The sequence below is a fragment of the Thermobia domestica genome, chromosome 1 (genome assembly GCF_964235325.1).
Source record: "Thermobia domestica chromosome 1, izTheDome1.hap1.1, whole genome shotgun sequence".
Classification (NCBI taxonomy): Eukaryota; Metazoa; Arthropoda; class Insecta; order Zygentoma; family Lepismatidae; genus Thermobia; species Thermobia domestica.
The window spans coordinates 195340514-195367225 of NC_137454.1; the positions used below are offsets into that span (position 1 = coordinate 195340514).

The 26712-nt window shown below is 35.5% G+C and overlaps 1 protein-coding gene across 2 annotated transcripts in view; it reads right to left on the reverse strand.

Moving 5' to 3' along the window:
* CCAP (Crustacean cardioactive peptide) overlaps nucleotides 1-25676 on the reverse strand; it is a 305737-nt gene extending 280061 nt beyond the window's left edge. Inside the window, exon 1 of one of the 2 annotated variants that reach the window (XM_081734545.1) lies at nucleotides 25528-25676. In XM_081734545.1, coding sequence (XP_081590671.1) covers nucleotides 25528-25663 — 136 coding nt within the window. In that variant the 5' untranslated portion in view covers nucleotides 25664-25676. The remainder of the gene's footprint in view (nucleotides 1-25527) is intronic. The other variant, XM_081734535.1, reaches the window with a different exon arrangement.
* Nucleotides 25677-26712: the final 1036 nt, after the last annotated feature.

The following is a 26712-nucleotide window of genomic DNA, read 5'->3' on the forward strand; positions in this document are numbered from 1 at the left end:
CTATATATCAACACACGGCGAAGTATTCACTGGGCTACTATATATTTAACTATATGGGCGTTCTATCTTCTATATTCATTTACTACAATATTCATACACTTTATATTCATATTCACATTAATATTCATTTGCCACGACGCTATATTCTACAAACACCCTGTTTCCTCTATCTACGCCCAGCCTATTTACACATTTCATCATAATACTTTAAAATCTATAGTCACTACAAACATTTCCCATTCCGATCACCGCACGACAACCTCACTCGAACTCAAGACTCTTTCACACACACACAATACTATGTAATACCTGGTAGCTTTATTAAGAACGAAAAAAAATCCTACGTATGTTCACTGAAAATAGAATTATCCGCGATAATATTTAATGTTTATAAAATTCTGCAGCAACAATGAGCTTCTGCAGCCACGAAGAAAAAATGGACATTTAATATAATTTCAAAGCGAAGAGCTAGCATCATATCGCCCGACTTCTGTTAAAAAATTACGTATTGTTTATTTACTTAAATATCTCGATTTCTAGACTATGCAGAATGTTGAAACTTTCAGAATATATTAATTTTGGGTCACTTGACCTAACTGTACATTCATATGGGCTGTGAATTATACCTTCTAGGTTTTATTTCGGAAAGAAAGGTCAATTTCATGAAAACTAAATCACTAAGCATCTCGACAGAAGAATGGCGGTTAGTACTGACTTTTGACACTAGGGCTAGCGACGATATAATCAACCCTTGAACAACTGAATGTGACCTTGTACACGGAATTATTATACTACATTAAGTTCACTATTAAATATTGTGTATGAGTTCACTTAATGACGGAATAATAAAGAATTTATCGCATAGTAAATACTACACTGTCCATATTTAATTACGTATCTCACACACTCTTTCATCACTTAACTACCACAATTACTACTACTAGAACATGTTTCTACATTACGAACACATACATGCCACATCCATACTACACACTACATTAATACATGTTATACTAATAAATATACACAGACAACATTCAGATTTTACCATTTTAAATCGGCTCGAAAGGAAAAGGAAAGAAAGGAAACAGGGCCAACTGGCCCTGTATTCACTAAATCACATTCTTGAGTGTTTAATTAATGCCCTGAGGGGACATATCGGAGTATTAGCTAGCAATAGGACCCCTGCCCTGAAGGGGCAGGAACCCGGAACAAACTACATGTTCAACTCATCCCGCTGGAAGCCGTACTCCCAATTTGGGAGTCAGATAGGAGCCCTTATTGTAAATTTACAAGTGCATTATTCTACCTATCTTAACTACAACGAAATTAAATACCGCCATGTTACTAATGAATAAATACAAACGAAATCACATCCACTACATAGACGAAAACAAACGGCAGTGGGGCAGGCCTAACGTAACTCTAACAGGAATAGTTTTAAGGATAAAAGTATTTAAAGGGAAAAAACACTACTCTTCCTAAACTGTCTGTGGATATTTAAGAACCACTAGCAAACTGATGCACTTCGTGGAACCTGTCCATCACTCATTATATCTGCTCATCATGGCGTTACTATTTTGCACTTCCTATTTCAGCTTTTCAGTTCAGTTTTTAGTATGAAATTTAATAGTTTTTTTTGGCTCCTAGAGACTTCCAACGATTTTAGGTATTAATGAAATCCCAAATGTTACCTTCTTTGCAGCTTTTCTCGCTCCTTTTCGACGTTTTTTGCTGGGAAGATCTTAGTCCGGCGTCTTCAGTGGAATTCTTGCAGGGAATGGAATATTTGCGCCCTAATATCATAGCGTGGGTTTATCAGCCAATCAAAACTAAGCATTTTGGCGGTGGGGCTTTGAAACGAATAGAATTTGGTAAAATCTGGATTAAACTAGATTTTAGAAGGACCTAGGTATCTAAAAGAGAGGTGAAGGGTGGTCCTGAAAATTCTGTCGAATTTTAGATTGGTTATTTGATCTGGAAAGTTCCGTCCAATAGTGGATCTATATTTTCGGATAGCACTGACACCGTAAGAATTGTAATAATCCATTTACACATCCATATACAAAACTTATAACTAATTTAAAATATAAATAAAGGTATTGATTCCCAAAACTATAATTCCTAATGAATTTTTTACAGTTTTCCATATTAATTTGAAATAGAATAACAAATAAAATTAAGAATTATATGAACAGCCAGAAATTTTTTTGTTAAACATCAAGTACAGTCGGTGCAAAAAATTTCGGGCACCCTCCTATTAAAAACATATCATTAGACTGTAATGGCATATTACATTCTGTATTGTTCGCATTACGGATATTTAGATTACGAACAGGTACAAAGTGATCTGAATTGTTTTTAATTTTGCCTGATCCCGCTTGATGATTCTGAGCATGATATTGAGTTTCATAACATTGGACAAGCATTAATAAATGATTAAAACTCATGCACTGTGTAGAAAACAAGATCTGTTGTAGCTTGAACGGTAGCAAATTTCAAATTGATGCAATTACTCTGGATTCCGATTGCAACGGATTTACGACTTTTAATTCGTTATATGTATTTACAACAAAATCAACAACAGATTTGTGCAAACGAGGATTGAAAGGTTGATTTCTAATCGTGGCATCTCTGTTTGCAAGCAAAAAGTCATTTTCGTAATTTGCAATCAGCGCTGCTTTAAATTCCTCATATGTATTGACATGATCTCGTACTGCTTTAAACCATAAAGAACATGGTGGGAGTAATAAATGAGGGATTAATTTCATATATTGCGATTTATCTATACACATTATATTGCACTCATCCTGAAATTTTTCTAGGAAAAAAGTAGCATTTTCGTTACATTTACCACTGAACTTACTCATAGCACGTATTTCACTCATCTTTACACTTAACTTTACCTTTCTTTCACCATTCCGTGTTCGTGTTGAGTGACAATTCCTACCTACTGCGTGATGTGTAATTTCACCTTCTCTTTTTCGCCCATCTGTATTCCTTGGATGAATTCCTTCCAAAATAATGTCCTCATCGGATGGGTTACTTGAAGATGACATAATGTGAGGTCCACGTTGATCTGCTACGGGTGAATGCGAGGTCATCTCCTGTGAACAAGGGAACTCCAGATGATCATTAACCATGTTGTTGTGGTATGCGTTGTCCTTAATCTGTAGCATTCTGATTTCCTCTTGTAATGCAGATATCAACTGAGTATTCGCACGTATTTTGGTAGAATTATCCGTGACCTGAATCTTTTGTTGCCGTACAGAAGATTCTATTACTTCCAAATCCTTTTTTACACAATTGACCTCTTGAATAACATGGTTGTAATTATCCTGGCAATCCTCAGATACCCTTCTTAGCTTTTCATCGAACTGTGATGTGATGTCACTCACCGCCTGGATAATAGATTGTTTCGTCTCTTCGGATGTCTGCTCCAATCGTTTACTTAATTCCTGATACTGTTTGCTGGATTCCTCGGATTTCTGCTCCATCGTCTTCTTTAATTCATTGGACATCTGAGCCAAATTTTGTTCTTGTCTCTGTAAAGCCATTAAGATTTTGTCTTCTAACGTTAACATTTCGGGTACAACAGGAGCTGTATTTTGTTCTTCGTTACCACTGTCACCAGTTTCTTTCTCCATTGCCTCACCGATCATCATTTTTCTTGTGATTATTCTACCACTTCTAAGTATAGTAAAGTTCGTAGTCATGAACCTTATTACTGAAGTAAATTCACCCTTACTTTATACTTCAGGATATGAATTTACAAAGATCCCGGGTGAGGTAAACCAAAAATTTTACAACGACTCACCAAAGGTAGTCGTCAACCTGGTTCGGCTAATAATATAAGTAAATCTTGAGTGGTAGTAATTGTTTACACATTAAAATATCTTCAATAATTATATCCACTATTATTCTCACCTTTTCTATCGAAATTACAAGTCGATGATGAGTATTAAATGGTTTATTAGTTGATACTCTTTTAACGTATTTTCACACAAACTGTCTTGCAAACATACATGTTAGTTAGGTATCTATAAACAACTACATAGCAACGAATTATACAATAATGTATATTTCTTACATATATTAAAAACATTCTTCTTTTGTTATTTTAAATTAACATTATATCAAGTATAGTGCTTGAGTATGAGCACTTTCTGCCCAAGGTACAGGTAATTATTATACGATACAAAGTATCTCGTTGTAAGCTCAGATATTTTCTAACTATAGACCCTTTGCTTTAAGTCAAACCAAACTTGTATGTCTCTTATTCCTATTGAAACTTCTATCTTCATTTATATACAGTCAGGTTTCTGTATTTTCTCGACAGTCGATTGCATTTTTCGTAAAAATAAAAGAAAAATCTACCAGTTCTTAATACAGTTTTAACTGCCAACTGCCTGGATTATAGGTATTCATTACACAATGCAACAAATTGCAAGGTCACAAAAACTTTTTGCGAAAATGTGGGCGTTCGTTATGTATTTTGACCTTATGAATTTGAAAATGATACTCAAAATATCGTATCACCCACAGTTTTGGCACCAATCGCTTACATTTACAATTGATGACAATGGAATATAAGGATATTATAATATCTATTAAATATATACGGAAACACCATATGAAGCTCAGAAGTGGCGTATCGCTTTCAACTGTTCAACAGTTACGCCCCTAGCGACACATTGGAAATGGAGCTTCCTGTTTGTCACTGTGTTGTTTGAGGAAGGAAGTATGTGTTAGTGTTAGTGTACAATGTCTACCCGAGGCTGTGTTAACTCTCCTAACAGTTTTTGCTTTATTTGTAGTGAACTTGTGGTGAAAAAAAGACCGACGAAACATTACTGATTTCGTCAAAAAGGTCTACCATGCCTATTTCGGAGTGAAACTAGGCGACATCAACAAACCATGAGAGCCACAGGTTCTGTGTGTTATGTGTATACAAGATTTACGATGGTGGGTGTCAGGAAAGAAGAAGTCATTACGATTTGACATCCCTATGGTCTGGCGGGAGCGACAGAACCATACCGACAACTGCTACTTCTGCTCTTGTAAGGTTACTGGTTTCAACACGAAAAACAAAAAGACTATTGAGTATCCGAACAACATTCGCTCAGCGATTCGTCCTGTTCCACATGCTCCCGATATACCTATACCACAGCCTCCGCAGACATTAGGTATTGACGACAGTGGTGACATAGATACTGTGCAGGAGACAGATGATACCGAGTTTAAAGTAGGCATAGATGAGGGCTCTATTCTGTTCACTCAGTCAGATCTAATTGATTTATTCCGTGATCTGGAACTAACAAAGGACAAAGCAGAGCTCCTAGGGTCAACATTGCGTCAAAGACATTTGTTAGTACCCGGTACGTCCGTTACATTTTACAGATAAAGCGACTTGATATTCACACAATATTTTGCTCAAAAGGACTTGTTAGTGTACTGCAGTGATGTACAAGGTTTGATGGGTCGGTTGAACATTCCGTACGCGCCAGGTGACTGGAGACTGTTTATTGACTCATCGAAAAGAAACCTGAAGGCAGTTCTGCTACACAATGGTAATATATATGCCTCAATATCTGTCGGCCATTCTGTGCACCTGAAGGAAACATATGACAACATGAAGGTGTTTTTACTACCATACATTATTAAGATCACAATTGGATGGTGTGTAGTGATTTGAAAGTGTTGGATATGCTTCTAGGACAACAATCAGGATATACCAAGTTCCCTTGTTTCATCTGTGAATGGGACAGTCGGGCTCATGACAAGCATTGGGAGCAAAAACAGTGGCCCTAAAGGTTGAAATTGGTTCTAGGGAACAAAAATATCAAGTGTGGCCCTCTAGTGGGAAGAGACATAATATTCTTGCCAGTTCTGCACATTACGTTAGGCATAATGAAGCAATTTGTCGAGGTATTACCTAAGTGTGGCAACTGTTTCAAATATCTATGTAACAAATTCCCCAATCTGTCAGATGCTAAGTTGAAAGAAGATGTGTTTACTGGTCCCGATATTCGCAAACTAATGCTGGATGAATGTTTCCTTCATTCAATGAATGCCGTGGAGCGAGAAGCCTGGACTACCTTTAAGTGTGTGGTTCAAAACTTCCTGAGAAACAATCGTAGCCTAGATTATATCGACATAGTTGAGAACATGCTGACGAAATTCAAAATGCTGGGATGCTCAATGAATTTGAAGTTACAGTTTTTACAATCGCATCTTGACTTTTTCCCTTCAAATCTGGATGCTGCAAGTGAGGAACGAGGTGAAAGATTCAATCAGGACATCAAGGACATGGAATGACGATACCATGGCACTTGGGATGTTCGGATGATGGGCGACTACGTCTGTATGCTTCACCGTGAGCACCCGGAAATGCCGCATAAGAGGAAAAGCAGGGGGCCACGCCATAACCACTTCAGCACGATTCGTGTTCCATATATATATATATATATATATATATATATATATATATATATATATATATATATATATATAGGTAATACTTCAATAAGTATTATCAATATTGGCAAAGTATACGATTTGTGTCAAAGCAGTGGGTGATAGGATGTTTTGAGTGTCATTTTCGAATTCAGGAGATCGAAACACATAAAGAACACCTACTTTTGCGAAAAAGTTTTTTCATTGTTGCTAAATTACCACTAAACTAACTGAAACTAGATGAAGTAAATATTAATAAAATGAACTTTTCTCTTGTCAGTATTCAGTAATCGTAATGACGTCAAACAGCATACCTCCAGGAATACATTTTGAAGTTGTTTTAGTTTCTCGAAATTATCTTCATAGTATCTCTCTGCAATCGTTTTATTATACCATTTCACTGCACAATTTATGAATAGAACTCTAGCAAAGGAGCAATGGGCAAATGGTCGTCTGAAATCCAATAGCAGAAACTTTGGTTCATGTCACAAGATTGTGCTTGAACGGAATCAGTGAGAAAGTACATGTCAACACATTTTGCGTAATTATCCCATTCATGATATAAGTTTAGATGTTAGTTTATCAACTTGGTAGTAAATTGTCGTGCACGAGTAAAATACAAGACATACGCTCATTCACACAGCAGGGCAGATGTAAGGCCAAGCGACACATTTAGTTAATGAAACTGCCGAGGAAGAGAGAAATAAACGTAATAAATGACCCGTGAAATATATTGGACTTCAAGTAGAAGTCCTATGACATTAGCTTTGAATATAACTATCTGCCCAGCTATTACGTAAAAGAAAGACATTTGGTAATTCTGCTTAACTGACAGGATATGAAGAATTTGGTTTTCAGACAAACTTAGATGGCACAATTAGGTCAAATATTTAATTTTATTTTAGTGCAAGTATTTAAAATGTTATTTGTTGAATAAGGTATGAAAATAACAACAACAATTCCTCCAAAACATTAAAAAAGATGCCAATTCCAAAATTAAACGATCATACTTGTTTCTTCGGAGGCCAATAATAATGAAATAGTAAAATAAAGTGTAATTGTTCATGGAGGCTGTCCTCCCACTTCCAGAAAATATGTGTAGCCTCCTCCCACTTTCTCTCTTTCGGTGTTATAGACTGCCGAAAACATGAAAAAATGAACTTTAAAGGCACAAAGCTCCAAAACTATGGGACCTACCGTACAAGACTTTATTTACTCGATCCAAAAATACATGTTTTAGAATCCTAAGGTAGTCACGCAACAATTTTTATAGAGGGAGCTTAGCTACGGGCGGAAGTACCGCAAGATTCTGAAACATGGATATTTGGATAGGGCACATACTAGTTCCTAAGTGAAGTCTTGATCTGACTACGGTAGGTCCCATACTTTTGGAGTTATGGATCTTTAAAGGTCATTTTTTCATGTTTTCGGCAGCCTGTAATTCCGAAAGGAATCATTTGTGCGCCCAGGTTGGTCTATATTTGGCTTATCTTGGTGTCAGGAATCCTCTCTTAAACGTTGTCGTTGTTGATTTGAGAGACTATATATATATATATATATATATATATATATATATATATATATATATATATATATATATATATATATATATATATATATATATATATATATATGTGTGTGTGTGTGTGTGTGTGTGTGTATTGTGTGTGTATGCAGATAGATAGATACATAGTTAGTTATAGATAGATAAATCAATATCAAAAAATGCAAATAAGCAATCAATGAGAATCGCTAGTGACAGGGTACACTCTATAGAGCTATTTATTAGAATTACGACAAATGCCAAGTAATGCAGTGTTACCAACTCGGCACTAATATTATTAGTTATCAAGTAGCAGCATATCTAATTACAAGAATACCTCGTATAACAATTTTAATTACGATATTTACGAATTGACAGAAATATATAAGTAAAGTGGTAGAGCGCTCACCTGTAGTGCAAGGATTCCTGCTTTAGTCCCAGGCCAGGTGAGTTTGTGTTCGTAAATTTTCTAAGAGTTATTTCCTTTTCTCCCACATTCTCATTTCATATAATTTAATCGTTTATTTCAGAAACCCGTTAACCGACATTTTTTCACAAAATGACTTTTCTACGGAATAAGTTACTCATACTCTAAACACACACTTGAGTGCAGAAACCAGTCGCCTGCCATGACGTAAAATGGGTTATTATTAAAACCGAACATGGCGTTTAATGCAGAAACCCATCAAGTGATATCACATAACGTGTTTCTGCAGTAAAGCCAATGTTTACCTCTCTTGGCAACACTGCACTGCTAGCGATATTCGTTGCGTTTTTGTTTCAGTGCACTTCTTTTGTTGACACTTTTCAACAGTCAGCATTGTGTACTGTAGAGTAGTGCTGTTATAACTTGCATAGATTTTTTTTCCAGTTCTTTGGCTGCAATGTCAGTAATAATTCTGACGATGAACTTCCAGCAAAAAGAAAACGTGGTGTCACCAATGAAGACAAATACCATCGAAATGTTATACGAAAAGCAAGAATTAAGGGGAAAGAATACAAGAACTACAAGAACTAATATGGTGCCAAGGAGATCTATTCGCGATTAAATTTTGTGCCAAGTCGAGATAAATGCAGTTTATCCATTGATGATGAAACAAAAAACAAGATTTGGAATTATTTCTATGGATTAGATACAAAAAAACTTGCAAAACACATATTTGCAAACATTGATAGAAGTATAAGAAATGAAACGTAGGGTGAGAACAAACAAAGTTGATGCTGGTGCTAGTGAAGTGTCACGCTCATTTAAAAGAAACAAAACTTTTAAGTACAACCCCATTAGGATCCTGCCGCCTATAGTCGGACAATTTGTCCATATTGACCAGATGCCGCGGTCGGATTGCCGACTCCGGACACCGGCGTCTTTCCGCGCGACTTTTGACTGTGACGAATAGTTGCCTTGCCGAGCAGTCGGCACACAGCCGGAAATGAGCATTAAATGCGCCGGCGCTGCCGTCGAAAAGAGGCCGGCATAAGGAGTCGGCAGAGGGTCGGAAAGAGGTCTTTCCGACTGTTTTGCCGACTCTAACGTCGGCAACAGTCGGCGAAGGGCATTTTATTTTACGATTTTCGACTGCTTGCCGCCTCGGCAAAAGGTCGGCAACTTTGAACAAGTATTTCGTCGTGCCACAGCGGACGGATGCCGGCTGCCGGCTGCCTCCGTCGAACCGCCGCCGTCGACGGCGGCAATCCCTCTTTCCGACCGTGACATTCTGATGGGGAAGATAAGAATTAACAGAGTTCTTACATCAATTTGCAAAAATGTGTTTCTACAAATCCATGGAGTTTCTTGGGATCGAGTTGCAAGGCTGACTAACTTAGTTCAGAATAAGCTTATCCTTCTGGAAAGGTACCTATCAATATAAAAAAAAATGACTTTGTTAAGCTGAGTGACTACACTAGAGGTTATGAAGACTTCTACGACATCTGTTAGTGGCCAACTACAGAAGCCATATGTAACGTAGACATGGAATATAAAGATAACTAGTTCAAGACAGACATACATAGTAGTTTAGAAGGAAATCATGTTGTCTTTTGTAGGACACTGATAACATGATTATCGTTGTTACTATGGGTGCATTCCTATTCTAATCATGTTCCGAGTTTTCATTTGATACTCAAATACATAGGTATAGCTAATAACTTTGTTTTTCTTTTTAAAACAGAATGCAACAGCAATATTGTTATTTCGCTTGTAAACTTTATGTTTTCTTCCTATACAGCTAGTTTTATTGCAGAAACCGGTTAACTGAAATTTTTATATACATTTTTATTAATTACCGAATAACTATTATAATCTAGTGACAGGCAACATCCAATTCGCGAACAAATTAACTAATACTCCAAATTTTGTGGAATACTACCAGAGATAGGATGTTTTTTCGTTTTTCCTAAAGTTTCAAAATGTGCATTTAACGGGTTTCTGAAATAAACGATTCCATTTTTAAAAACTTATTATATCCTAAAATTTTATGACGAACAAAATCAATTTAAATCCATTGTAGAAAAACCTTGAACAACGTAGTCATGGATAGCGCGGATATTCCTTGGAACTAATTAACCGAGTTATACAAGATATTCTTTATTAGTGGTGTTAAAATTCGAAGAATTCATTATTCGAGTAATGGATTCTTCGAATATTAGTTATTCCACTATTCGAACAAAATTCCTCATTCAACCAATTATTCAGAAAGCGAATAGTCTTCGAACAATTAATTGTGTAATATAATAATTATAATTATTAAATAACAAATAGTTCTTCGAATATTCGGGTATTCGAATAACAGAAGAAAAACTCGAATAATTATTCGAAAGAAGAATATTCTAATAATTATAACGCAACTATTCTATATTATGTATTCACCAAGTGAACTTTGTGGTAAACGAACACCGTGTACGCGGGTTTTCTCCTGGATTCTCCAGTTTCCTCTCACTTTCTTCATTACACCATTTCCTTCATTTCTCATCATCAACGTCTCCTTTAGCCATCATCATCATATAACAGCGCAAAAGTATATGTTAGGTACTTGTCCTAATATATAAAATTTGTTCCTCATCTATGTTGAAAATTTGATTGAGATCGGTCGGGTGGTTCAAAAGATAGGAGTCACATAGCCACTTTCAATTTTATAATATAGATATAGTATTTCTTCAACTTATTATTTTAATAGGAAGACGCCTTAGTCAAGGGCGCCGATTTCTTTGCAAATTCGGGGGCTCCATTCAGATGTAGAAGGTATGTATATGAGGATTTAAGACAAATTGCATTCAAATTATGCAAAATATGGTATATTCATAAATACAATAGGAGCCCACATGAGCTTTGGGGGCCCGTCTTCCCCCGGGATCGGCGCCCTTGGCCGTAGTCCGTCAGTCACGCTCCTAATAGCTCACAGTGAGGCTAATAACTATCGCTAATTGCAGTGTCTTCTCTCCGGCACCAAGGGAAGTCGCTGGAGTGAAGACAATTTGGAGACGACCTGAAGACTTGGAGAAAGAATTTGTTGTTAATAAAGTGTTAAAGATAGTGAAAAGAAAATCATGCGAAATTAAGGCTAACGAACTTGTGCAGCAAGAAAAGATACATATCCTTCTATCATAGGAACCAACAATGCGTCTATACAGGTTGCATAGAGTCTAAGAAAATGCTATGGATTTTAAATGATACAGTACGTATATTACAATCATTATTACAAATGAAGATGACCGAAATAATCGGTGAAATTATCTATTGAAAAAAAAAACAGAATACAAGGAAATTACTTTCATTCAAGTATATTGTGTGGAGCAACGGACTTATGCACTTACAATACATTCTTATAAGTGCCACTGCGTAATCCTAATAAAATCTGTTAAAGAGAATTACCCGAAAAACGTGCGTACTAACATTACAATCTTATAATACTGATTTAGCATGACCCTAATAAAAAAGAAAATTCCTTGACTTTGTGTTTTCCGAAATACAAAGGAAATCTAAATTTGTGAATTTCGCCAAAAGAACAGTCATTGCAGCAATCAGTCAGAAAGAGAGGAGAAAAGAACTATTGTCTGTCTACTTTCTAACGTAATTTTTGAATCAGGGCAATTTTAAGATAAATATAAATAAATACGTCCACGATTGGGAACTATAAGTATTTTCTCTACAGTTAAATATAATTTCACGAAATACGATAGTGGTCGCCTCTTGCTGAAAATTATTCGAAAATAGCTTGGATTTCTCTGAATTTTTATCTGAATTTATAGTGGTGGAAGTATCGATTTGACCCTTCTGTGCGGTTAGTTGGTTGATTGGAGTTTGACTTTCCTTTTCAGCATCGAGGCTATATTAGATGGGATCTACTGTTTAGTTTAAGGTGCGATTTATACTTCTATCCGAATTTGTATGCAAAGCATGTACATTCATCTTCAAAATGATTGTCGCACATCTATATCTGTCTTCTTGTAAGAATATAATTTGATAAGGATTTTTCAGGGTACTTTTAATACTGATACTATGCGTAAAATCGGGAAATGTATATTTGTGGTAAATTTCATAGGGAAATAATTATAAATACGAAAATTAGAATGAATAAAATAAAATCTTGCTAAATGGAGAAAAGTTTTATTTTCGTTTATTGTTCTTATTTACTGGTCTTTTGACATGAAATTTGCCATATACATGTCTTTGTCGATTATACACATACAAACATTATAAGAAATACCGGGCGATTTCGTTACCAAATTATATTCCGAAAACAACATATTTATAGTCATACGACAATAAGTTTGGACATGAGTGTACCTTCACCGGGAATCAAACCTACAAATAGAAAGCACATGTGATAGCTATTGGGATAATCTGCTGTTAATTAGTGATTATCTTTCCAATTACATGTAAAGGTACGGGAATTAAACTGACACATAACCCTACTCTTTGCCTAACGTTAGCTTCATTTTGTGTTATGGGTGGGGGTGGGGTGGGGGGTAGAAGAGTGTGTGTGTAGACTCAATAATAGAGCACTCTCTTTTGCTGCAAAGGGTTTCTATTTTGGATATAGGCCATCTCCATGGCTTTTTTCATTATTTTTCCAATTCCTCCCACATTCTCATTACACCACCATTACCTCAATATGTAATCACTCACTTTCATTAATAACATGTCTTCTTTAGCCCACAGGGCATAATAATAGAACGTAAAATTAAAATATTTCATTTATTTACCCAGAGTTATGTAATCCTTCATGTCATATTGTCTAATTATTGTAGTGAGAAAAATAATAGTGAAGTAGAAGAAAAGTTGGCTATAATTAAACAAAGCTCTACAATAGTATTAGCGTTTAGCAGGGAAAACGTATTTGTCAGATCAGATATATACCAATGGATAGATATACTTGTGGTGATCGTGCGTATTCTATGCATATAACTTCCACAGGCATAGAATCGACAGGAGTTTATAATTTGTAAGAGCAAAGATTAAACAGATAATAAAAATATTATTTTTTTTAGGCACATGATTAAAAGTTAAATTATTTCAGAGCAGCGGCGTAAGAGCAAAACGGCACAGGACCGAAACGGCATAGGATCGACACGGCATAGTACCGAAACGGCACAGGATCGACACGGCACAGGACCCAAACAGGTTTCTGAGCTGAATTGTCGGTCGTATGCCGTGTCGATCCTGTGAAGTGTCGGTCGTGTGCCGCATCCCCTAAAAGCTCATGAGTAGTTTTCGATAAAAAGGAGAAAACATAATTATTTGTTAAACCTAAAAGTCGATATTATACAAGAATGATGCCATGCATTACGGTGAAACAGATACTGAAATGTACCGTTATTAAGCTCTTCATTATGATACTAGTAAGATGACAGTACATGCTATGATTAATGAGGTATAGCGTAAAATTATCATTCACTTCTAAACTTTAATTCCTGTTTTAACTAAAATATTCTTCAAACATAACACAAATATTAGTCGATAGATCACAAAAAGCTGAACAAGATAGCATGTTTCAGAATAAATTCTCATGTGTAGGTTTCGAGAAAATAAAAAAAAAAACTTTCGTAGCGCTATAAAGCAGTGTTTCTTCCAGACGTCTTTGGGGCCACTGCCCCCCCCGGAGTTCTGAGAGTGCCCCCCGGGAGGAGACCAAAATAATAGTTTCTAATATAATAAATAGAATAGTACCAACCGTGCCCCCCGGAATAATAAGTGTAGCCCCCGGAACATTGTATCTGAAAGAAACACTGGTAAAAAGTATGCCGTTCTTTGCCAATAATAATTTAGCTGGATCGAATTGTTCATAGCAATATTTATGGATTTTATATCTTAAAAAAATACTCTATTAAATATCAGATCGTGTCTTCTCTTAATAGTGAAATACTGCGTTTGGACGATTCTACACTCTACCTGTTTAATAAAAATAAAAATAGAAAGGAGGCACATGTTTTGCAGTGTTTGAGCCTACTGTCAGCATTTCTAAAACTTTGAACAAAATATACGTCAGTTATGCTGTACAGATGGCTCTTTAGGTAAATTTTGTTCCAATACGTAGCGTCTTACTCTGTCGGTCTCTTGTCTTTCTTGGATCTCAACTTATTTTTTTTTTGGGGGGGTCAATGTTGCGTAGTACTCTTGTGCGTGCAGAAGCCTTCAGTACCGGTACGGCATCTTTGTATGTTTTACTGATTTCCTTTATTCTAATACGTGATTAATTCCAACAATCTATACAATTCTATACACTCCATTAGTAACATTTAAATAGTCATACAAAATAAAGTAGTTCTTAATTTACTAACTGCCATGTTCTATTAAATGAGCAGAACAATAAACCATTGGTCGCACAACTGTATATTATATACTCCTAAACATTACGAACATTCTGTAACTTTAATATCTTGCAACATTCGGTTATATTAGTTCGATTTTGAATTTTTACAGATGTTTATGTATTCCAAAATTGGAAACTATGGATAAAAATGTACAGAGTAATCAAAATTTCGTTATGTATGTAGTTAGAATTCTATAATATCCGTTATTTCGATTAGTTCAAAAGTATGTTCATAGATTAAAATATAAAATAAATATTTAAAAACAATATGGCAATAAAATACATAAACAGTGTATTCAAAGGAATAAATATATCTGAAGAATAACACAATGGAAAATAAATAAATAATGGAATATATAAATATTAAATCACATTAAAAAGAAAGAATAACATATCATTTGCAGCGTTGCCAATGTGTGTGAAATTGCACAAAATGTGTGCAATTTTGGCCTGTTTGTGCATTTTGTGTGTAATGCCAATCTGTGTGCATTTTGTGTGTAATTTGGCACAATTAAAAATTTTGATCATTGATGATTTTTACGAAGTTCCTTTCATTCAAATATCCATTATTTCCACCATTTTTTCCCCAGAAAATTGCCTTCTAAAAACTACGAGCTCCAACGCCTGACTCCAGGCCAGCGCAATAAAACCACAGAGAAAATAACAAGTTATTTGTTATTATTGTTAATCTCTTGTTATTTTCTCTACAGTGTGATAAAACCTATCTTGCTTCCTTGGTACCTCACTTCTTGTTTTTCAGAGGTGGGTGTCATGACATCCCCAAGCAAAGACGCTTTGTTGAAGCAAGCAATGCGAATGAATGTTGACCCTCAATGTTGGCCAAAACATGAGGCGGAGGTGGTAAGAAGTCTTGTCTTCTCACCACTTGTGAAGAAAATGCCATTTTGCAAACAGATGAACGACAGAGTGGCCGATGTCCAATTAAAAACATTAAGTACGTTGAAAGCAATGGCGCAGACTTTCCAAGATTTATGTGGGTGCATATCAATGGCGGGTCACATTAGCCTATATGTTTTTAGGAAAGTCTCGATGTTTGATTGATTTACTTTTAGTTAAAATACTTTATGAACATTGTCATAAAGGCCTGAACTGTCAGAAAGTAAAATATATCGGTACTATAAGGATAAATTGGGGCTGCCCTAGCTCAGTTGGTAACGCGACCGATTTAAACGCAAGAGAAACTGGTTCAAACCCGGGTTCAAGCTAAAAATCTTGTGGATGCGCCGCACCCATAAGATTATTTATGTGGGTGCCGGAACCCTGGAGCACCCAAGTAGTCGGCGCGCATGGTTGAAAGTAAAATGAAAGTGACAATGGGCGGGAAGGTGACGGTTTTACAATAATAATAATAATAATAATAATAATAATAATAATAATAATAATAATAATAATAATAATATAATAATAATAATAATAATAATAATAATAATAATAATAATAGTAAATCAAACGCTGAATCCTTGAACAATGGCTGGTCAATGTACACTCATGATCAAAATGATTATCGCATATCTATAACGGTCGTGTTGTGCAAATATAATTGGATAATAAACTCGCAAGGTACATTACTTCTAGTACTGTTACTATGTGTAGTATAATCGGGAAATGCATATTTGTGCTGAATTTCATAGAAAAAAATTATAAATACGAAAATTAGAATGAGTACATCAAAATGTTGCTAAATGGACAAGAAAAGTTTTTTCGTTATATTGTTCTTATTTACAGATCTTTTGACATGAAATTTACAACATACACGTTGCTGCCGATTATACACATAGTAAGAGTGTTAAATGTACCCTGCGATATCATTATCCAAATATATTCGCTCAACAAGCCTGTTATAGATATGCGACAATCATTTTGGACATGAGTGTACGTATAGGTATGTACGTCATTAGACATAATATACATATAGATAGGTAGTTATGTATTGTGTAATGCTGTGTGCACTGTCTTACAGCTTGTGTGTAAAATTGTGCAATTTGGACGGAAGGTGTGTGTAATGTTGCTTGCAGTGTCTGGCAACTCTGATCTGATCATTTGGGAAGTAGCATCTGAGGAATAAAGCTTCGTTAAAGGAATGTGCCGTTACATCAAGGGCGCCGATATCTCTGTAAATTTGGGGGGCCCATTCAGATGCAAAAGATATATATATATATATATATATATATATATATATATATATATATACTGTATATATATGAGGATTTTAAGACAAATTGCATTCAAATTATACCAAATATTGTATATTTATAAATACAATAGGTGGGCCCACATGAGCTTTAGAGGGAGCCGGGCCCCCCCGGGCGCTCTCTACAAAAAGTACTTCTGTTTTATGTAAAAGCATGAAATTGTATGTTCTAGAGATATTTTTTCTCGAATAACTGAATTCCAAATTCTGATTTGTAGTGTATAAATATGCTTTTAATTTTATATTTTGATTCACGAAATGAAAGTTTTCAGTTTAATGTCCCACAAGTACGCCCTCTAGAGTGAGGGAGACGGATCATTAAAGGCAAATAAATGGTGAAAGTGGAAGAATTGGTAGAATAAGAATGTGGAAGGAAACGAGTTGAGTTGATTTTGAGTATAACGTCCCGTTCAGCAGCGAGAGTACTCCCTAGAAAATCCACGAACACTATGTTGTCCATCAAAAAACTTACTTAGGCGTGGACCGAACCAGGAATCCCACACGTAAGAGGTAAGCGCTTTGCCACTGAACCATCGTGCCCCCCCCCCTTAATTCACGAGATAAGTTAATTATGAAGTGAAATTCCAACAAGCAACTGCATTTTCTGGATAATAATAAAATGAAACTTAAGACTCCAAACTATTTGGTTCGTTTAAAACCAAGGGAGAATCCTGTTCTAAAACTGCCCACAGTAACTAGTTGATATTATTAGTGATTAACTAATAAAACACATTATACGTATAATAATCGATATATTTCATTGTGCAGAACAGAGAGATATGAGAAAGTATAAATCCTCATGCGTAGTTTCCAAGATATCAATTTAAACAAGTTAATTTTTTACAAACCTAAAAATATATGCTATATGATAATAACACTACCTATTAAGATGAAATTGATCCTGGTGGCCCCACGTAGCGTAGTCGCTAACACTTTCGTCTTCGGTGCGATCGGTCCCGGGCTCGATTCCCAGTGGGGGCACTCGGTCGAAAAATGTAAAAAGTATTTTCAGGTTAGCAGTCTTGAATGAGGTTTTCTTGAGTTTTCCTCATTCACACTAAGCAAATGCCGGAATGGTACCTAACATACAGGTTCCAGGCCGCTTCCTTCCTTCCCCAATCCTTAATTACTTCTTTTTCCTCGGATAGTGTGATCGCCGACGTGCATCAACCTCATACGTAACAGGCTAACATGGCCTTAGATGCTGAAAGCTCAGAAATGTAAATTCTAAATCCCTCTAAATCAAAAACTGATCCTGAAATATTTATACCAGGCAAATATTTCATTATGACTGTGGAAAGACGACACTATACAATTTGCTTAACAAGATATATGTCCAGTGGCGTGTTTAAGGAGTGCTTTCGGGTTTAAGCTCCCCTCGAAATGTATTTACTATTTTAAAGTGAATGAAATATCTTGCAGAATTTATACGTTTCCAGGACTAAAGGTAGCAAAAGCCACCACCCCCCGAAACAAAATCGTAAATATGCCACTGCATATGTCAATCGATATATCACATTCAGATAAAAAGAAATGACATGCTTGAAGGTGAATTCCCATGCGTAATTTTCGAGAAAATACAAAAACAAGTTATGGTCTTGAAAATTAGTTGTTAGTTGTTTCTTGACAATTCGATGCAATTGATAGATTTTATTCTACTGGCATAGTTTGTTGTTATTAATTTATGGATTGTGTCAGAAAATTATGAACCATTTAGTAGCAGATTGTATTCATTGTTGCTTGATTTCTCCTAACAGTGACGCCATACTGCTTACAACTTAAGGTATTTTCCAGAATTTAAAGTGACGCTTTACATTAAAAGTGACATTAATAAAGATAAGTGAATGATATGATATTTCTGATAAAGTTATAAAATAGGAGAGCAGGATGTAAGTTCAAATAAAAACAATAAATAGAGAATGGCGAAGGAAAACGAGAAATTTTAAATCTAGAATTAGTAACACTGTACGTCTGGGATTTCTTTGGGACCGATAACACAACATTGAGAAGACTTTGCCATATAGTAGTAAAGAACCATTGGAGTTGTGTGGAAGTACATATGTTCACTTTGAAAGTATTTGATAAGAACGATGACATTCTATGGCCTCGGAGTTCCCCTGAGCTCAATGTTTACAGTTCCGCTCTCTGGCGAATCTATGAGGACAAAGCAAAGAGTACAGTAACCGTCCTGCAATCATCGCTGAACTGGAACTGAAGATTAAAGAAGAACTCACTGGTGTTCCCCAAGGCATAATACACTGAGCATAATGCGACGCCGAGCACATCTTTCCGATGTCGTCTTCAAGAAGTAAAGTGACATGTAAGTGTCATAGCTAATGTTATTGTTAATGGCATACTCTCTACATGGATCTCAATCATGTGCTGAATAGTGCATTTTAAGTCAATTGAAATTTTCCCGTTTTCCTGTGCCACTTACATGTTCTAAGTATCCTTTATATTTCTCCTTCATAAAACTCACTTCTAGAGTCGAATTTAAATACGCACTCGATCAGATTAGTAAACTGACGATGAATCCACTTTAGTAAAACTTTGGAAACTAGCATGGATACTAAAATTAGGAGCTCGCGGGATTGAATGGGAACCAAGAAGTTTCCGAGATTGAAGGACGTTTGAAACGAAAATACTTGGAAGACAAATACTTTGCACCAGATGTACCTACGTAAAGAACTTTTAAAAAATCGCATGTAACTTAAAACGTAATGATTTAGAACACATTCGTGAATGCATTGGTACCGGTAAACATTCAGTATGACCATAGTTACTGAAATATAAACTTTGGTGCAAAGAAACTCCATAGGTGAGGATACTTTGCACCACATAGAAAAAAGTTATGTTCAACATAGGAGCATAATGTTTCTGTGCAATGTTTTCCCTCCAGCATTTATGCATTTCACTTCCTACTCAAAACTGCATGCAGTCTACAAATATTGATATTAGAATGATGGTACCTGTATCAGTACTTAGTATGAGTTATCGATATTTGTAGCATATGTCCCACAAAAACACCACCTCAGGAGCAGAAAAAAAAATCACGGTGAACTGATCTGCCTTGGTTGGTCTTTATGTCCAAGAATATCATCCCAACTGTAATCAACGGAAGTTTTACGGGATTTGGGGCTTTCAGGCTGAAGCTCACCCAAATTGCAGGATTTCTTGTTTAAAAAACCTAATGTTAGTCATTTCTTTGCATATAAGCTTCAAATTCCCTCAAAAGTTTACTGATTTTTTTTGTAAAAGAAAAACGAAGCCTTCCTGAGCAAAGTCCCTCTCAAAATAGTTTTCTGGATACGCCACTGTTTGTAATTATTTTTCAATAAGAAATCCATTCCGACATCTACCTAAATAGGAAATTTACCTAAATTAGAAGGCAGGAGGTACCAACAGTAGTAATTTCCTATCGAAGGGGTTAGTTTTGACCGGTCCAAAATAACCCCGACTAGAGGCTGAAACCGCCTTCTCCCAGTTTTATTTTTTCTATGACTTTAAACGTTTCATACTTCAATTTCAACTATTGCTTCGAAGTCCCATTATACCAGTAGTATTCTACGAAACTAACTTAACTTTGAAGGAAATTTTTATGGGTGATATCTTTCAAATTTTGTCGGCCTTTAAAATGATTGCTTTCCACATCTCTACAACAACAAACCCTCTAGAGATCTTATGGTGGCAATTGAAACTTTCTCTTTACAGTTCATGGTTTTACACAGAGGACTATGCAACACTTCTCATATTTTGTGCAAGGGCAAAGTAACTGTGTCTTATGGTATTATAATGTGGACTTCCCAATATACAGTGTATAACTGAAAAATTCCCTCGGAAATAGTCACAAGCCACATTCTTCTGAAATTTCAGATGTTACTCTTAACTACATGCTCAGTCTAAAATTTAACTATTGGACAGCATCTAAAATAATCAATTATTTGAATGAAAGATTCAGCTCGCAGCCAGAATACTGAAACGAGGCGGAGGGAGACTTTGAGGTCATTTGCATTGTGACGGCATGGACGGATAAATTTTCAAATAATTCCATTGGATTCAGCAGCCTCAAGCCAGGCACGTAGCCACGATTTCGTGAAGGACTTGGAGAAATACTGTGATCTTCACACCAGGGGCTCGATCATTCTAAACTATTTTACTGGAACTTATATTGGTTCATTTAGCTAAGATTTCGCAACGGGGGCAGGGGGGGGGGGAATGATATGAAATTCTGAAGGCTCAGGAGCTTGATCAATGTAAACTACTTTACTATCAACATATATTGGTTTGTTAGGACAATAAAATGAGGATATGTTGGTATGAAGAAATCTCGAGTAATAAAAAAAAAATAAAAGAAGTATTGAAAAAGATTTTACAACATTTACGTTCCTTTCCTTGTTCATTCAAATATAGCAATTTTCCTTTCATTATGATCTCAACTATTATGAAAAGTACATATTCACTATTATAAAAAGTGCATACTCAATAATGTCTTGTAAAATATTCTGCGTTCCTTTTTGTGTTGAATCAAATGCTAATGGAACTCCTTTTCCATATAAATTTTTGTTTTTATTATTCCGTCAACTACTGTCGGTTCCAAATGAAAGGTTAAAGGAGCAGTAGAAAATTGTTTTTGAAATACCATGTTTGATTCTGCAAGGATGCGATGACGAAAAATCATGATAAAAATGTCCACGCTGTTACTCAACGGCACTATGCTTTCGGAAGCTTGAAATCTCCCTGACTAGTAGCAGAAATTCTGAGAATTCTGTAACTTTTCTAGAAAGTTCAAATTCCCTGACTCTTCCAGGATATCTCGCTCACCTCGCCAACATGTATTGCAAGTAATACAAATCTCCTCATAAGAAAGAGTAACCTAAAGCTTCCTGTAGTTTTTTTTTTATTTTTAACGCTGATCCTTCTTTTTCTCATTTCATTTTGTTTCATCCTTCCTTATTTTTTCATTTCTGGTCTCGAAAGGGGGGGGGGTTCGGACCCCCCCTTGGCTGCGTGCCTGCTCAAGCTCAAATTACATAAAAGGAGCAATTAGAAATGTATCCAATGATGAGCACGTTTTACTAATAGCATGATCAGATGTTATTACCAAATTAAAATAACTCAATGGTCCTAATCATTCTGCTTATTAAGAGTAAGTTAATCGGAAAATGTTGTCAACAATCAATAATATCAGGTACGAAATTCGAAATTAAATTTATGTAATATTCTGGATTTCAAGGCCGTACAACAAGTTAGGCTTTCAAACATCATGGATTTGAGTTCAAGTTTGAAATGAAATTCTGTAAGGGAGAAAGATTAACATGCAAGAAGAGCATTTTTTACATTTCTTTCTTCCTTTTCTTCTAAAACTTATTGTCTCTTTCTAGTATCGAAGTTATTTCAAATACATAGCTACAATTTCCCATGAAAACTGTGAAACACCTATCCTCCCTATCCTCCCTGGACTAACTACATAGAACCTCGGCATACAAATGACTTGATTACCACTTTCCAGCAACCGATAATATGACAATGAAAAGTTGTGATGCTGAGCATCGTAGAAGCGAGCGATTTTTTTTTTCAAAGTTTGAATACCATCGCTTCACCCTTACCAATTTCAATTCAACTAACACGAGTAATTTTATAATATTAAAAGTCACATTTTTAACGAGTTACTTACTCTTTAGCTTTTTAAAAAAGAAATTGGGGTAGGTAAGTTAATCCATTCTTTAAAAAATGGTTTGATCCCTAAGTAGCTTGTATGACAGCTCAAGAAGCATATGCATAATTTTATATAAGAGTGCACATTTTTAGAAGTTATCGCGAAGTATGTAATTAGGGAGATGGAAGAAGGATGAATTAATTAGTCTCTCATTCACAGCTGATTTTCAACCCAAGCAGTTAAAACACTTAGGACGCCTTAAATATGCACCTTATTTCATCAATGCCTCAAGATAAACGATATTTTTATGATGGATATAATAGAACTCATTTTCTTTTAAAATTCAAGAAGTGCATCAACTTCTCAGACAAATTAACCTCTCGGGGAGCGCGGTGACTCAATAGTAGATCACTCACCTCTGGTGCATGGGGTCCTTGGTCCGATCCCAGCTTGCGCCAAGTGAGCTTTGTGGTGGACAAACAACATATACGTGGGTTTTCTCGGGGTTCTCCCGTTTCCTCTCACCACTTTCTTAATTCTACCATTTCATTGATTTCTCATCATCATCGTCTCTTTTAGCCTAGTCGGCATAATCGTTGGACGTAAAACTTAAAGATTTCGTTTCGTTTCAAATTAACCTGTCATGTTTGACTGATTATATCTCAAACACTGAGAACTGTGTTAACGTTTCCTAAATTATAACAAAATGAAAAATATTTTCACCAAAGCTACCATGTGTACTTCTAGAATCGCGGGAGTGTGGTGAAAGGTTTAATTCACTTCCTCATTCTCAGTCGATGTCAAAGTCAAGTTGTAGGGGTGATCAAAAAATGAAGGAATTTAACGTCCCACTATTACACATCAAGGTTAAAAGAGATAGTAATGATGAGATGGATGATAATAGTGGAATGACGAATACGGGAGAAGCTCGAGAAAACCCACACACATGGTGTTTGACCACCACAAAGCCTACTTGGTTGGGGCTGGGTTCAAACCACGGATCTCACGTGCCGGAGGTGAGCGCTTTACCATTGTGTCATCGTGGTCTCTTCAGGGTGATTTAGAAGGATCAGAAAGGTGTTATATATTCCACCAAAATCGATTTTTCAAATGTAAATTATGATGGATTGTTGTTTTAAAGCCTGGGGGAAGGAATCCATTCCTTTCTTATTCACTGATTTGAACTTCATTTAGTGGGAATGATTGGAAAACTTCAACGAAAATATATGCCATTCTCATCAAAACTGAATAAGTTTGCTGAAAGTTGGGGAGAAAAATGATTTTCTTGTCATACTATTTAAACAAGGAAAGTTCGTAATTTGAGGGAACTTATCCTCTTTTACCCATTAATTCTTGAATGATTAGAACTGTAATCAAGGGGAATGATCAAAATATTTAAAGTAAATATACACTATATTTTTTAAAAAATCAAAATTGAATAATTCTTACACAGTTTATAGTGGAAAATTATCATGGAGTACAAATTTATAAGATTAGATAAATTTTAAACTTTTACTTTTGACGGATTGTAACTGTAAACAAAAGGGTTATTTCGGAAGGTTGTAGGAAGACACATACCAGATTTTATTAAAATTGGATAAGTTTTAAGAGAATGTTCGCGAAATAGACAATCAATGCCAGTTGAATCGAATGATAGATTATCGATACGCACGCTTGAATGAATGAGGAAACCCATTTTAACTGCAGTTGTGAAAATTTAAAATAATATATTGTAATTTACGTTTTCACTTTTATGGTCTTCTCAATAGCAATATCTTTAGCATGTAGTCTTTTAATTTTCATTACTCTAAATATTTATAATGACTCATGTCTCAGATTTTCAGTTAACACTGAGACTTTAGATTTAAAAGAGAGAGAGAGAGAGAGAAACAGAGAGAGAAAACTTATAAAAGTGAATTAATAATTACTTAAATGTTCAACACCACACAGTCCCTTGAAGGTTATCATAATTTCAATTGAATATTGAGAAAGAGATTGTTGGAATGTTGAACTGAGATAAGAATGTTACGAGGAAGATGTTATTTGGTTATCGTAGTATCTATAACATCTTTCAACAGTGTAGACGACTTTGGCACGGAAGACTCGGTTTCATTTCTTGATGAGGCCCCCAAATTAGGCTTTAGTTCTACGTCTCATATAGTGTTAAAAAGAGACGTTAAACTGGAAATGAACCAAGCGATTGATCGATATCTCTCTCCTGAAATATTTTGTAATTTTTGTCAAAGCCTTTTTATACTTGTCAAGAAGATTATTAGAATTTTAGTATATTTTAGTGACCTCCAATATGCAACCGTAATGCCATATAATAGTACTGTGATTAGTTAGAAATAAGTTTCCGATTAGAGCAATAAAATCATTGAAATTTCACATACTTTTCTTCAATTTCAAGTGGAATTCCACTGTCGGTAAAATTAAATATGTATGTGGCGGAATGAAAAAGATAAAAAAAAAAAGTCTAATGTAGCTTATAGGTAATTGTGGCTATTATAGTTGGAAAAGTTTTGTAAAACTTAAGTTTGTTACAACAAAGTGTAATTTTCCACAAAAAAGAAGAAAAATCAGGATTCATTAAACTATGCATAATTCATACGTAGGTTACAATAGAGTAATCACGGAAATGTATTTTTAAAGTCAATCGTACTTTAAAATTACAACAATTTTCCTGAAACACAAAATATTCGCAATACTTCGCGCCACGATTCAGATTGTAAGGTATTTTCTATTACTTTGTTTTAAGGGGAAAAGGAGAAAAAAGGAACTGTATTTTAAGAGTAGGTTTCAGCTCTTGCGTTTGCGAGAATTAGGAGTCGATGTGTTTAACCGTACTTACCGGAACGTCGAATGCAGGTTTCCGTGGGCCAGGAGATTCGTGGCGACACTGATTGGGGTTTCATTGAGCGTTTCTGTTTTATATATACACACGGCCATACACACACACACACATAAACACGCAGAGATAGACACATGTGCAGTTCGGTTCTTCGTGAAGGGAGCAGCGCGCGGGAAGTAGAAAGACACGAAACGCCTACGAAACACTACGGAGGCTCTCCCCACAAACTCCGCCTCTCTCTCTCTCTCTCTCTTTCTTTCTTTCTTTCTCCCTGCGATGTCTTGACTTCGCTTACTTTCTTAACTTCTCTGACATTTTTATTAATACCGAACAAACGTATTTTCTTATTAGTATGTTCTGTAATGTAAGCATAACGTTCCTGATTTAAATCCATAGCATGTTAGTCGATATTTGCGTGCAGGGATCCCATTTGCAATGTGTAAACTTCAACATAGATTGCGTATTTTCGATATTGTTGAGATCACGGTGTCTCTATGGTAAAGCGCTTACTTCTGGTGTGTAGGGTCCCTGGTTTAGTCCAAGCTTACTTAAGTTTGTAATAAACAATATCGTGTTTGTGGGTTTTCTCAAGGTTTTCTCGTTTCCTCGCACATTATCATTTCATCAATTCTTTCATAATCCTTCACTTTAATGAATCCCTCACTTTCATAATCTTTCACTTTCCCTTTAAACTACACAACATAAATCTAAACATATTTCATTTCTTTTATTTGAATTGAAGAAATACTGTAGGCAGTGGTGCACATGGGAAAAGAAATTTTACGTCTTGTCTCGAAAATGAGACGAGAATTTCTGTATTTTTCGTATCGTCTCCAATTTAACCATTTCCGGTTTCAACGTTGATCGCCATAGAACATAAACAGTAATAGATAACGATAAGTAGTTTATTGGAATTCAGATTTAAAGAAAATATACCACTCCTATCCTTAAGATTCTACTTAAAACGGAAGTAGTAGAAATTTAGTACTACTTATAGTTCGTTATTGTTTTCCATAGGGCAGAAACGATAAGGAGTATCGAAAAGCATTGTTCTGGAATCGATTCATCGTCCCAGGGATGGTTTTTTTCTTCTCTGAAGTTACTTTTCCAACCTGAAGTGGTAGAAATTAATCACTTCTGGTATTTTAACACTGATAACCATAGAGCGAAAACAGTAATGAATAA